A 15,605-nucleotide genomic window follows, 5' to 3' on the forward strand; every position below is an offset into this window, starting at 1 on the left:
ATAGGTTGTATCTCCTCAATGGTTTTACAATCTTTATTAAGTATACTACAGAATATATTTAACACATAATACATTATTACAAATTATTACACGCATGTTCGAAAATTTCTAATAATTTTAATTATGTCATACAATTTATATTCATGTAATTTTGTTTTAAAACCCATATTATTTATTTCATACTTAGTTCATACAGAGCAGTATATCGTGTCGTGTTTTTGTGATCATATTATTGTGAGTTTGTGCCATGCCTTTTCTATGTTTATAAGAAAATACAATACCTACCCATGGTATTAAAGTTACTATCAATTATATAAATATTAACCATTATCGCACTTTGTTAGCTTCAATATATCTGTGGAGCTGTTATACAAATAAATGTCACCATACAATCATAAGTTGAATATTATATTCAAGTCTGCGGTAATGTTGGTGGTAACTCCGTGGTATCATATGATAAAATAATAGTGTAATATAATTATGGTATATTATATTTGAACGTGGTTCAGCCACTCAGAGAAAATTATTTTACACGATACAACACAACACGATGTATAGTGAACCTCTCTTTAGTACCTATTTTTATTTGTGGCATAATGTTATAATATACACTCTATATCTCAGTACCCTATACATAATGTTTTAGAATTCTGTCTGCAAAAGATTGGTAACTTGATGGTCAAGTTTCATTTCCTGCAAACAGAATTAAAAAATTTGTATAGTGTAAGTACTGAGTAATATTGGCAGTTTAATTATACAGTGTTTTCGTGGACACACGCACGGTATTATTGGAGTTGAATAATCACATTTTTTAATTTGTTTATTTAAAAAAAAAATACTGTCTACCATTTAATTAATATTGAACACAACATTAGTTTTAGTATTTTTGTGGAAGCATATTTTTTACATGAACTTGACAAAAAATCAATTTTCTATTATACAGTTGTATATAAAATAAGTCAAGTTATGAAAAGTAAATATATTTTTCTAAATACATATTATAATTACTATAGGTACTATAGGTATGTGTATAATATTTTATATTATTCACCTATAACCAATTTGGAGAATAATTACGTTTTAAACTATCTTTAGTCTATTATCCACATGAAGTTTTCAAACGATTATTTAAAATTAAACAAATTAAAGGAATTATATAAGCTCTATTATAGTGTCCACCACTTAACACTGTAAAAAACAGTAATACAGAGTAATGGGCAGCCTACACACATAAGAATTTTCCATTAGTAAAATCATTTGCGTATAGTAGAACGTTTTGTTTGTAAAATAAGATATTCATATTTTGGATAACAATTTAATCATATATTTATGTAAAATGGCCCACAATATTTATTGCAAATTGTATTGTTTAAGGGCATGTGGCACGACGGTGGGCTTTTTCGGTATCGCATTCGTCATAATTTTCTTACTTATACCTACTATTTGGCGTTATTCACCTTCAATTCAAAAGAGTATGATATTCCTAAATCATGGTAATTATGAAAAAAAAAAAACATTATTTAAATACAGTGAATCTTCCATATACGAAGTCTCGCGACGAACAAAAAAAATCGTAATACAGGGGAATTCATTAAATATACCTTAAGCATTAGTAACAAAACACAATGATGGTCATGGTTCTCAAAAATGTTTCGTTAAACAGAACATTTTGTAAAATGGAAGTTTCACTGTACATTGTTTTAATAGCATTATAATTTTTAAATACATCAGCATTGTACAATTGAAGGAACTTGGTAGATGGGTACAGTATGTAGAATATAACTACCTAGGTAATAATAAAATAATTACAAACATTTTTGAACTATTATTTTTACTTAAAAAAAATATACGCACTCACTTGTGAAATAACAAGGGAATTGGAGCTATATTTGATTTTTGGACTCAATGGAAACGATGTTCTTTATTTGTTGAACCAAACGAGAATGTCCGTCAGGAACTGGGACTACCTAGGTTGTTAGAACAATATGTTGTGATCGGTTGATGTTGAAAAATCAATATATTATTACTTAAATTTCAAAAAAAAAAATTTTTACTGGGCGTTTTTTAAGTTTTTCAGCTTTACAGCTTTGTAGTGAATTAACAATTGGAGATAAAGTTCTGAACATTTGTACTGCACTTCTCCTATACTTGATAATCCCTTTTTAATGAGGTATCAACCAACTTTATAGCTATCATAGTTTAGGAGAAAAGTTAAAAATAGAAATTTTAGGACTGTTCACCCCGACGTGTTTATGGATTTAAGTGGTTGTACCGCTTGGATGTGATATCAAATCTATCTTATTAATATTTTATATTAAAGCTAGCTAAATTACTCACCTACTCATCGTTACTGAATTACATTTTTATTATTTTCCTATTTAACACACATTCTTGAAGTTTTCAAAATTCAGACTTTTTTCATTAAAAATCAAGAAAGTAAAATAATATGACATAACCGGTTTCCTTATTACAATTAATATTATATTTTCCAGTACTGATACAATAAACAAAATCAAACATCACACGATGGTTATGCTATTTAGTGCCTTCAATTAACACAATGAGTACACGGTGTTTGAACCATTATTCTCATTATTATTTTACAACAAACGGACAGCATGCATTGTACTATAATATTGTTCTCTCGTATTTTATATTATAGTTAATTATATAAATTATTACCTACGTAGTTAGGTCTACATTCTTACATAAATTATATTATTTGCTAAGTCACTTTAAGTGAATTGCAATATTATAGTTGTTTAATTTTCATCGCGAGCACCTTACTCAATTTTCTTTTATTTTAGACCATATGCCTGAGGTACAGAATTATAGTCATCCGGAAGTTTATGGCATGGATGGAACGAGAAATTTTTACATTGATACAAAAGACAATGTAACATTAGGAGTGTGGTAAGTAATTATTTAATAACCAAAAAATAATGAAACTGAATAACTTATTAGGTAACATTATGATTACAACAGGTCATCTATGCGTCAAGTATATTAAGTCAGAATTGTTTAACGAATTGTAGCTTATTAATATTCAAATATGCATAATCATTGAAGCGCTCGAAATTCTGAACTCTTTAAAATTATATAAATAAACTAATACATTTTGATTTAAGTGTTAATATTTTCAATCTTCAAAATGGAGTACCAAATATTATAATAAAATACGATTTGACCTAAATTGTATTTGTTGATTTCGTTGTGATTGCACAACAATAATGATTATGCTATAGGCACTTTAAATTATCGAATGGAAATTCCGTTGTATTCAATTTCAACTCTCGACGATTTTTCGCTGTTAATTATTTTAATTCAGAACAACATGCCTAGGAATATAAAATGAACAAACAAAAGTGCTGGTTTTTTTTAACCTTTTTTTTATAACTCGTTTAACAAATTAATTTATTTTTTTGAAAATAAACATTTGCACGAAACAATTTTAAATTAATTCACAGCTGATGATAAGTTTACTGGTCATATTAATATTTTACTAATAAAATATTACAGGCATATTTTACCAAGTAATTTGTTCGTAAAATACGGAGCAAACGAATCTAATTACGAACAACTTTTGAGTCACGGGGAACCGATTATTATATACATGCATGGCAACTCTGGTGCCCGCCCGAACAATCAACGGATAGAATTGTATCGCAAGCTCCGGGACATCAACTGTCACGTGATAGCCGTAGACTACAGAAGTACAGTACAATTATTATTATTAATTAGTTTTGCATCATTTCGTCGACGTATGTCTTTATTGTTTTGGTTTTAATGAAAACCTTTTCGTTTCAGGTTATGCCGATTCTACAGACGTCGAAATCGACGAGACCGGCTTAGTATCGGATGCGATGGAGACATTTAAATGGGTTTACAAACGCGCACATGGATCGCCGATCTTTGGCTGGGGACACTCTCTGGGCACTGGGTAATGTAACTATATTGCATCTATATCCGTATGATTATGTAATAAACAAAAATATAACAATATAAGGAATGATAGTGTTATAATGGTATACAATAATAACATTAAACATAATATATGCGATGAGCGGCTGTGAATTAATAACTATTTGTCACCTTGGAATTACGTAACTACAATAATATATGATATACTAAATTATATTATAATATAGTGCACGCTTAAGCTTCATTATATGAATAACATAAATGAAATAGGACAAGATTTAAAAAAAACCCTCGATTTGCAAGAGTTTTTCACCGAAAGCGTTCGCCGTGTTTGCCACCACCGGACATAGTATTTTAAGAACAAATTTGTTTTATTTTCGGAAAAACTAGTAAATATTTTATAGTTGTGCGACATGTAACTGCCACTCCTCATCCATCATAATTTAATTTAAATTTTTGACGAGATAGATAATATTGTAAAATCAATTTTAAAACTCACTATTTTTATATTGTAATTAAGTAATAAAATTAATATTTATAATCAATTTTAGATTCTGAGTATAGCAATGAAGGTAACTTATAAGTTACCTACAATGATGTGTGTTGTGTGTATGTGTGTCGGTATGTCTGACGTCATGTTTAGGAACAATAAAACCACTGGTATAAAATTAAAGACTTTTTAAAATATCCAGGAAGGACAAAAAAAACTAGAAAATGGAAAACGGAAAACGGGAATATTAATGCAAAATTAGATGTCGGAAAAATATATTTTGTATTTTTGTTGTAAAACAACTATATATAACCATGGTGACTTGAAATGATTTTCAATTTTGGTAAATTTTTTGCCATTTATAGACATAATTTGAAATGTTAAACATTTTTTAAATTTAATTATTTACTATTTTGTGATCAATAAGTTTGATAATTTGAACGGGGTTCCTCTGTTCCTAATAAATTTCTCTCGAACCATTTAAAATATATTAAAAATGTATGTACCACAATATTGACGGAACTTCTAAGATTTAAGAAAATTGCAAAGTAGTTTGTAGTTCAAAATGCACAAACATTTTAAATTGAATTTCTTAAATAAAATACCTAAGTTTCGAATATTTAGAACGAAATTCTTCATACATTTATTTCAATAGAATAAAAACCGTTTATTTTTCAAAAAATATTTATTTTCAAACAATTTTTATTATTTATTTGTAATTTAAAAACTATTACTTACCACTTAAAAGTTAAAACTAATAATAATTACGCTATACTATAGACAAAAGCTTCTTCTTTTTTTTTTTGCTGGATAATTAAGCTTACATTGTCCAATCAATTAATTTAAACTGAATATGTTATTCTTCGATATAAATTGTATATATTAACAACAATTAACAATCGGCATACTTAAATGATACAATGATTATGACTAATAGGATTAGGTATTTACATAAGGTTTAAAATTTAAATAGACAGTGTACCGATCATGTTTACAATAAATTTCAATAAACTGCATATTTTATGAGCAACTATAATATTATAATATGTCAATACGTTCATAAGCTGTAACATTGGCTACATAGCATTCAGTTTAATTACTCGGACTAGAGGTTTATCAAAGTTTTGGTTATATACTACCAACAGAAAATACATGTTGAATAGGTTATAGCAGTAGCTATATTAGAACAGGTAATAAATTATTTAATATTTAACGACATTTCCATTTTTTTAACATTTTAATAACTTTTTATAGGACCCTAATTATATGCTAACTCTTTAAAATGTATACCTACCTATTAAATTATTGGCCATGTGGCGTACTCAACACAAATGCTTATTTTGGAGATGTACCACATTAGATTTTTAATGCTGAGTTGAGAGTGTAAGCTTTTACTTTACAACTGTGTATAATTTCCATACAAACTTTTTGAGAAAAGCTTTTAATATTTCATACATTAGCTTATCAATACGCTATAATATAATAAACCTATTCTATGAAGTTTCATTGAGAAATAAAAAAACGAATTATTTTTATTATATTATTAGAATGATGTTTGTACTATATATTTATTCTGTATGTATATATTTTTTTACATTTATTTCCTTAATATGACTGCAATCTTTTCTTAAACACTCTTCTAATCTGTTTTATAATGCATTATTTTGAATATCATTTTTTAATGGTGTATTGTTTTGAAAAAAATATTTAGTTGGCAGTTATTTCTTATCTTACCGTTATCGAAAAAAACCCTATTTTTAAAAACTACTCTTTCGAAATCTGCCTCACGGTGTATTTAGAACAAAATTCTACTCTACATGACGTTATTATTCGAATTTCTTAAATTCATTTCAGAAAATTACAAAATTTGTAAGTTAATTATTGGAAATATATATTAATAATTATTTTGAAATATTGTAATTGATCATCGTTAAAAAGATATTGGCTATTTTTGACCGATGGACCCTGAACTTTACACTTAGGATCTTTCGTAAGCTAATAATCACATAAAATGTAACATAAATATTTAAAATAATAGTATTACACCGCTAATTCGTTATTTTACTTTCATTTTATTGGATTCAACCCTGCTGTCTGGCTTATCCAAGCAAACTATCATTATTTCATTGTTGATATTTATGAGAAGCGCGTATTAGTTAATATTAAAGTGTATCGATCAATCTACCATTCCACATTATTATTTTATATTTTTAAATATTCAAATAAATTGTATTATATTGCGTCTAATGTATTGGTTGTTTAGTAGACATGTGGTTTGAAAATGTATTTGTATAGGTATTTTAAAACAATACCTAAAAATAACAAATTGTATGCAATATGTATTTTGTATAAACAGTCACAAGCCATAATTAAGTAATTTATAACTGTTAATTGCTATGACCGAGTTAAACGTCTTATAGTTTTCGTTATGTCTATAAGAATAATTTATATTATGAACAACACAATACGTCTTAATAATAAACTCATGCAACAAAATCGTAATAATTTATTAAACAATTTCCTGCACCCGAGGAATAGACATCTCAAAGGATTTATTAGGCTGTCTAATAATTCAATAACCATGTTTCATTCATTTTTTAGAATTGGAGCACATGCGTTTTCGTTATTGGAAAAAGAAAATATCTATCCCCATGGACTTATTTTAGAAGCTCCATTCAATAAAATGAGTGAAGCAATTAGAGAATATTCAACTACTAAGGTAATTTTAATACACGCATATTTATTAATAATTACCATTCTTAGCCCAATCCATTTACCTAACGAATATAACCGTAATTTGATCGTCCATTATATTTTTAACTATTAAACTGTATTCTTTAATGAGAAATTACGTGTTTTCATTAGGTTCTTCGATATTTCCCTTGGTTTGATTTTTTCATAATTGACCCAGTCATTGAAAATGGAATTATTTTTGATACAGAACAAAACTTAAAAAACGCGAAAGTTCCGGTGCTGATATTACATGCTCGAGATGATATTATAATACCATACCAGCTCAGTGAAAACGTAAGTGTAAAAATATTATTTTGTTTGAATGTTTAACAATGTAAATTTTATGTATATACATGATACATGGATTTAATGTAAAATGTGGACCTTGTATTTTTGTAATGATTATGAGTTATAATTTTAAAATTATCAAAACATAATTTATTTATAATATACATTTTTGTTTTAATTAAGACAATATTTTAAATTAGAAAGTATATATAATTAGTGTAACTGGCAAATGCACACATTTCTAACTCTGTTATTGATTCGATTTTTCTCTCTTTTTTAATTTTCTCGATGAACAACCTAATGTTTTTTCCATATTCATCCTCTTGTTTGTTAATATATCTACCCGAAGACCCTTTTCAAGAAAGATTTTTTCGTAAATCGTTTTTTAAGTACTTTAGATTTTAATTTTTCTCAGGAAATGCTACTACGAGCCTAAAAACTGGTCAAAAACTTGTCAGAAAAAAATTTTACTTCACGTGGCTGTACGTATTCCACGCCAATCACTAACGGGTTTGATCACTTTGATGTAAATAAATATTTAGGTAGAGCACGCACGCTTCATGGTCAAAAAGTCCGGGCTTTTAGAATTTCGTTATTTTTTTCAAAAATATGAAATATTAACCTAATTCAACGTAGATACCTTCTAATTATGTGATAAACTAAAATTAGATACAATTCCCAACTGTATACGATCTGATGTCAGTAATTTAGAAATATTCAAACTTCATTACCAGACATTACTTATAAATATACGGTCAAAAATACCGTGTGCGTGATCGTAAAAAATCAATCATTGGTTATTTCTAAATTGTGTTTCTAATAATTGCTGCTCGATAAACGAAATTGATAGTTATGCTTATGATATTTTCATTGTGACTGGTGATATTATTGTTAGTTGACTATGATTTTCGCCATACTGTGTGTAACTTAAAATACCGTGTGCGTATATTCTCATGAGTATTTTAAATACGTGTGGTTTAAGGTTAAAATCATAGGTGGTGCACAGCACTGAGGCCCGCCGGCTCAACAAGTGTTTCTGTTTTTCATTTGACCTTTAATTCGATTCATAATAATTATTATCTTCTATTTAATTGTATATAATTTGTAAAATCCTGATCCGTTCTGACTTGTAATTGTTTATTTAAATATTGGGGAAATTACTCAGTCTAGAGTGACATAAATACATTTGTTGATTGTTTTTATGATGAAATTATATGTTATCAGTTCTTTAAAATTCAATATATCCACCAATAGTATCCTATCTAAGGAGAAAAGAATGCCCATGGTGTGAAGTAGGTCCGTATCTTTTTACATATCCATTAATTTTATGATGCTCGAAAAAAAGGGACTCGTACACATTGCATCTGGTTCATTGGATCTCTAGTTATACTGGGTAAACTTGTTAATTGTAACAAACGCTTTTAACGTTGTTCTTCAATAAAGTCAGCAGAAATGTTTAAGCTCCTGACTATGTTTATGAATGAAATATTTTGTGTTCGGTCATCACCTTTGTTTTTACATGAGGATGTTCATTCTATATATTTCAATAGCCATTCCCTATGCTGTAACTACATATATAAATTTAAAAGAATTCAGACGTAGACCTGACTTGCATTATTTTCCACCGTCTGCGATTCAAGTAGTAAATTTTTCTGCTTACTTAATCGGTTTACTGGTCGTAGTTTATAAACGGACTTGACATTATTGGTTTTTATACTGACGTCTTACTTTATTTTTGTCTTGGGTGATATCATAATATTTTGTTTTGCAATTACTTTTTTACACGTTTCCTCTACACAATTTTTACTATAAATACATTACATTACAAATATCTGAAATTTCTAAAAACAACTAGTTTAATCGTATTGCCGATTTAAGAATGTAATATACAATAATAAATTGTAAATAGTAACTGAGACATGTTTTGTAATGAACTTTGCCACCGAGTGTATAATATGAGATCGATAAAAAAAAATAGATTATTCTTATGGAACTTCACAATAATTTGTTCACTTTTATACTATCATGATTATTTACCCTCATAGATTTGTCATTCAAATTAATAACTATATAAATCAGAGATCATTTCTCAGAAGAAATTTAGAATAATTAAGATATTTTATTACAAATGGGTTTGAAAAAAAATAAATATTTATTTATTTTATTTCCATGTTCATTCCCTATTTACATCTCTTCAAATTCATTATAATCACCTTCTGTTATTCTTATATTTTTCATCAGCTTTAATTGTCTTATTTTCTTAATAATAATTACATATCATATGTATACATAAGATAAATTAAATCCACTTTGTTCCCTATATTATGTATTCGAAAAAATAGGCATTGATAAGAGCGTTTGAAGTTCAAATTTTCACAACATTGGATTTTCACTCGATTTCTCAAGTAGTTATTTTCTAATTTTGTTTTAATTCAAAAACAAATAAATGTAGATACGTGCAATTTTCGCTGAATGCTTATATTTTCATTTTTTATACACCTTAACATTTTGAACTGTGTTTAGACAATTTCAAATTTCAATTTTTTTAGTTTTATTTTTATATAAATACCAATAAAATGTTATTTGTTGGGTCAAAAAGCCAGAAAAACTAATACAGGGCTCCTGATATATTTTAACAATAGCAGATTAAAAATATGTATTAAAAAACGCAAGCACGCGGTTTTTTAAATTTTGACGAAATATAACAAATTGAAAATTTACGAATTATTTAGCAGTTAAAAATTTATAAAATGTTCAGCTTTTATATCTAAGGGTTAAAAATTTAAAACAAATTTCCACGTAAATAGGTTAAGTATAAATCACTTTGTTCACAATAATATCATCAAATATACTAAGTAACTCTTCGCTTAGAATCGTTTTTCTTATACAATGATATTATTATACCATTGAATTCAAATTTAACACAATACATGACAGTGACACACTTGTACCCTACTGTACATCAGAGTGACAACCACTTGCCCACCTCTTTTATATTTAAATCTATTTCGCAATATGTAAACGCATAATGATAGTAAAAAAGCATATCAATTAATATTTAACGATGAAATATTTATAAATAATATTATATTCATTATATAATATAATATATGTTTATGATACAACACGATAATGTGTATATTAAATGATCTAGTTTGTGATTTATTTTCCTTTACAATCGGCACATGTCTATAGGGATATAATTATTCGTATAATATTTATCATAAAGTTTGTTATATATTATATTGTGTTATTTAATACACTAATTAATAACTATATATTGGTTGTAATTGCTACTATCTGTGATATGTTATTATTACATATTATTATGTCATGATGTTTTTATAATGTAAAAACATTTGTTCGTAAATGTATAATACTATGGAATATCTATGTAGTATGTATTAATCATTATTGTTTATATTCTGAAATTAATTATTTTATCTTTTAATTTGAATTTGAAAAGTATGAAAATATTTTATATTACACTTATTTATAAAACTAACGAATTTTTAGTATTTTTTGTTATATATTTCCGAGTAACTAACCGTTTTCCACATCTGACTGGGTTGGTACACCCTCGTTTATTGTGGTATATACATTTGTCTAATCAGCATAATGTCCTCTTTGCCCACATCTATACAAATGCATTATTCTGTTTGAATACCTCCTTTCATTATCTCTTCTATTTGTTATTTTATATCTCTCTTATCGGAAATATAATATTATATAGATACATTCTTATCTGTGCTAATCCGAGTCCTTCAATTTTGATTATAATAATAGTTATAAACCTTATACCTATCAATTCTTTCTCTAATTATATTCAAACGTCAGTCATATCTAGTTTCTCTTTTGTAATAATATCTATCCTTAATAATTATTTGTTTCTAGAATGTCTAGTAAAATAATCTTTCAAGTCTAGTTTGTGTAACTTCTGTCATAACATTTAACTCTACTGCGGTGTTGTGGAGACGGAATTTTATCTCAGTAGTCATGTTCCTCGTCATAACGGTCTCTACTTCTGTCGTAAACGTGTTCTCTGTCTTTGTTATAGTAATCATTTTTATTACATCGTTTTTCATTTTTATCATCATGAAAATATATGGATTTATTTTTACCTTTTTCTATTATGTGTAATAGCTATTTATATCTTCACTTAACTGATTTATTTATCTTATTTATTTTGTATAGGTGTCCTCTGGTTTTTAATCTTTGTTAACTAATTGCCTTTTTTATTATTTGATGGCTTTGCCTTTTCCAGTTTATTTTTCATTTAATTGAAATACTTATTTGCTTATGGTTTTAGTACCTATATAATTCAATATTAGTTCTTATCTGTATTAATCATTAGTTCTAATTTATTCCAATTTGTCTTCAATTATTTTAAGCTTCTTTTATTATGCAACGAAATAACACGTACACGTCTTGTTTCTTCTGATCCCTTTTAAATATATTTACAAATATCATATTTTTCCATGTTTTTATTTAATTTCCAGCGTACATTTTATATTTCTGTTATAGAACTCATTGCATAATATTCTGTTTCAAATTGATATCTACTTTTTAATTATGTTTTCAAAATTATACTGTAACCGATTGGTTGAAACTTGTGAATAAATTGTTATATAATATAAGACAACGTCTAATCAATGTGTTTGTCATTAAGTTCTTCAAGAATATAATACTTCCCATATATTTTACAAATAACAATAACAATTTTATTTTATTTGTATCATTACATTAATTTTTTTCTGCTGAATTCTTGTACTGTATAAAAGATTTTCGCTCATTTTCTTCTACGGAAAAAGCGTCTTGTTTTATCATTAAATTGTTCATGATATATGTACCATCTGGTAATAGTTTATCATTTAACTATAATTATTTTAAGTTTCAGGAGAGTTTTTTAACTCTCCTAATGATTTATTTAATGGGTTTAGTTACTATTAAAATTAAGGAATTTTTTTAAGTGATTAACTTCTTGAGCAGTCAATATTAATTAAAAATTATCTTTGTGCACTGTATTTTGATAAAATCTCTGGTTCGAGTTCAAAAGTAATTGTATTTAGTTATTATTTTTTTGCACTATTATTTGCTTGAATACGATTGTACTGATCTAATAATAATTTGGATTAGTATAGTCTTACCCGTGGCACGCAAAGTTTTTTTTTATGATCCTCCCAAACATATCGTACACTGATAAAATCTGACTGAAATTTGAAAATATTCATAGGACTATGTGCATCCGGTAACCCCGGATCGATAATATACTATAAACACTATACAGTATTTATACACTTAATGGGTCACAATCGTGTACTACTAATAATAATAATAACCTGTAGTGAATTATAATTAATTAATATTTTCATTTAAATGTTAGTTGTTGGTATACTATGTCTACTAATATTGAATGCATACATATTCCAGCTCACTAAAAAAGGTTTGAGTACTTAAATGTGGAAGAATTGTACCTTCCAATTTTTATCTTGGTCGGAATATGACGTGTGAAAATGTACCTATATTTAATTCTTGCTTTAATAATTTTGAATGTATGTTACAATATTTTTTTTTTTTAAAACAAACATTTTATTTATTTCTGCTAGAGTTAAATTGTATATACAATAAAAACAAACCTGTGGTAACAATGAAATACTGGACATACCTGAACCTAACTTGGCATTGGTGTACCTAAATCACCTATCCAAAACGCCGTGTCATCAATATCATAATATTTATGTATTAAAAAACAATATGATTGGTTTCATTATTTTACATAGGTACGAATACAATTATTTTGTTACTTTAAATATTTGTACTGATGAATAAACAAGAGTTTTCATCATCAGGACTGCAATCATATTTTTACGATATACCTATCTAAATAAGTCAACGAAATTCGTTTGCCAGCTAAAAAGATAGAGTGCCTGTAATATTATTTGTATAAATATTGGTAACTCAAAGTTAATTATATATAATAGAAGAACATAATTTATTACATATTATCCATAATAAATGTATTCTATATATTATAGTAAATTATCATTTGAAAAAAATAATACAGTTAAAAATAAAGTTGATTATTGTAATATAAAATAATATAACTAAGAGTGCCTCCTTTATTTACACTACATAATATTTTAGCGTTATGCAAATATTATTAAAATAAAAAAAATTATATTTACATAATATTTGTTTTCGTATTTACAGTTGTATAATTACATTACAGCAAGTCGGAAAAGTGAACTGACTGAACTCGTTTTGTATGACACCAAGTATGGCTTTGGCCATCAGTTTATTTGTCGGGATAATGAAATCGAAAAAAAAATTGAGTGAGTATCATCTGGAACTACCTTGGTTTAAAACAGTTTTTCATAAACCTGTAATAGTATTGTATACTTTTTAATTGTCTCATTGTGTGTAATAGTTAAGAGATACTCGTATTTTATAGACCTTCACACCAACAATTTTTTACTCGGATTTTGGGTTTTGATAGCCTAGATGTATAATTTAAGTGTATTTAAATAAAATAATAAATGTTTGTAATCAAACATTTGGGTGCTCATAATCGATATTATTCATGGGTTGGTATGGGCTATAATTAGTACAGAAAAAACTTAATTTAAAAACGAAGTATGTACTAAAATTATATAATTTGTTCTTGCATCAAAAAATATTTCTGTGAACAATGATTATTTTTATTGCAAGAGGTCCATTTAGATAGTTTTCTTTACGTGTCAATATGCAATAATGTATTATTATTAAAAACAAATTATAACTGAAAAATCGAATAACCCACATAAAACACATATAAAAAACCATTAGGTATAATAATTAACGATATTTGTATAATAAACAATGTTAACGGATTCGGTTCAACCAGAATGTTTTTTTCAGTTTAAATTCGTGGGTTATGACAATATATGGGTCTTGGGTGTACTGATTTCTAAATGTTGTTGTGGGTGTTAGGGTCCCAGTCGATTCAGGCATAAACCCTTGGTATTTTTATCTTTCTTGGAATTTAACACGTACTTTTATGTTTTATAATTTTCAGGAAATTTATACAGAACTGTCTAAAAATGACGTCTTGATCGGTGGAAATACATAAGCTCGTCAAAATTGCCATCGTATAATACGTATACATAGTTATTACAATATAATATATAGTATATTATTATACGTTATAATACAAACGTCTCAGTTTTGTATCGGATTATTGAGATCATGAGATTATTTATTATCTTTTTTGTAAATTGTATCGTTGTTAAATATTATTTATTTTAAAATATTTCAACAACGTACTTTTTAAGAACTTTACTTTAACTATCATCCCATACATATTACATATTTATTATATTATGCTATGCTCATTATTATAGTCAATAGATGTATTATCATAGTTGTTTTGTTCTTAAAAATATATCGTGTTGAATACATTTTTAAGGTAATACTTAAAAAATGCAAAATAAAATGTTAAAGTGTTTGTGTATTTTATCCCCAGCATCATATTATAACAAAAAAATAACAAAAATTTGTATTACTCTTAGAAATCAGACGTGGATATTATAAGACAATAATAGCTATAATTATTACGTTACAATTTTAATTGAGCTTATCAAGTAACGAAATGTTGTACCTGAAGACTTTAAAAATAATAATAATAATAACATTTAATCATTATTATTGTTATTGATACTGTTTACTAAAGTACCTACAACTTGTTTTATATAAAATAAAATATGATAGGTACCTAATGCAATTTTTAATAACTTCTACACATAAATTTAAGCAAAATAGGACTAAGTATAGAAGTTTAAACGTGTTATTGAGAAGTCAAATGTCAATAATTAATCTGGGACGGTGCCAATCAAACGACGCTCTTCCTTTAATCTCCTGTACGGCTGCATGGTACAATATTAATTGGTCTGAGTTTGCGGACGGTGTAAATCACCTTGCTTGGTTATTTGACTTCACTTGATATATTTGTACATATTAATTAATACTTTAAAAATTTCTTCACCTCCATATTTTGCTTGTTATTCCATGATATCTCATTTTTTCTACTATGATTTTCCTAAACTATACTGTATCTCTTTCATATACATGTATAATATATTGAACTCTTTCTAACAATCTTGGTCTCGCGATGATATGGTGTGGGGTGTGCATATGT

The 15,605-nt window shown here is 26.7% G+C and overlaps 1 protein-coding gene across 4 annotated transcripts in view; it reads left to right on the forward strand.

Annotated features, from left to right (window-relative positions):
- LOC132934539 (lysophosphatidylserine lipase ABHD12-like) overlaps positions 1-14,976 on the forward strand; it is a 104,209-nt gene extending 89,233 nt beyond the window's left edge. For 2 of the 4 annotated variants that reach the window (XM_061000857.1, XM_061000856.1), the window contains exons 3-10: positions 1,375-1,493; positions 2,808-2,913; positions 3,520-3,713; positions 3,808-3,940; positions 7,013-7,130; positions 7,277-7,438; positions 13,643-13,764; positions 14,487-14,954. In XM_061000857.1, the coding sequence (XP_060856840.1) occupies positions 1,375-1,493; positions 2,808-2,913; positions 3,520-3,713; positions 3,808-3,940; positions 7,013-7,130; positions 7,277-7,438; positions 13,643-13,764; positions 14,487-14,523 (991 nt within the window). In that variant the 3' untranslated portion in view covers positions 14,524-14,954. Of the gene's footprint in view, positions 1-1,374; positions 1,494-2,807; positions 2,914-3,519; positions 3,714-3,807; positions 3,941-7,012; positions 7,131-7,276; positions 7,439-13,642; positions 13,765-14,486 lie in introns of all 4 variants that reach the window. The other 2 variants (XM_061000854.1, XM_061000855.1) reach the window with 2 other exon arrangements.
- The last annotated feature ends 629 nt before the right edge of the window (positions 14,977-15,605 follow it).

This window comes from Metopolophium dirhodum, chromosome 1 (genome assembly GCF_019925205.1).
Source record: "Metopolophium dirhodum isolate CAU chromosome 1, ASM1992520v1, whole genome shotgun sequence".
Taxonomy (NCBI): domain Eukaryota; kingdom Metazoa; phylum Arthropoda; class Insecta; order Hemiptera; family Aphididae; genus Metopolophium; species Metopolophium dirhodum.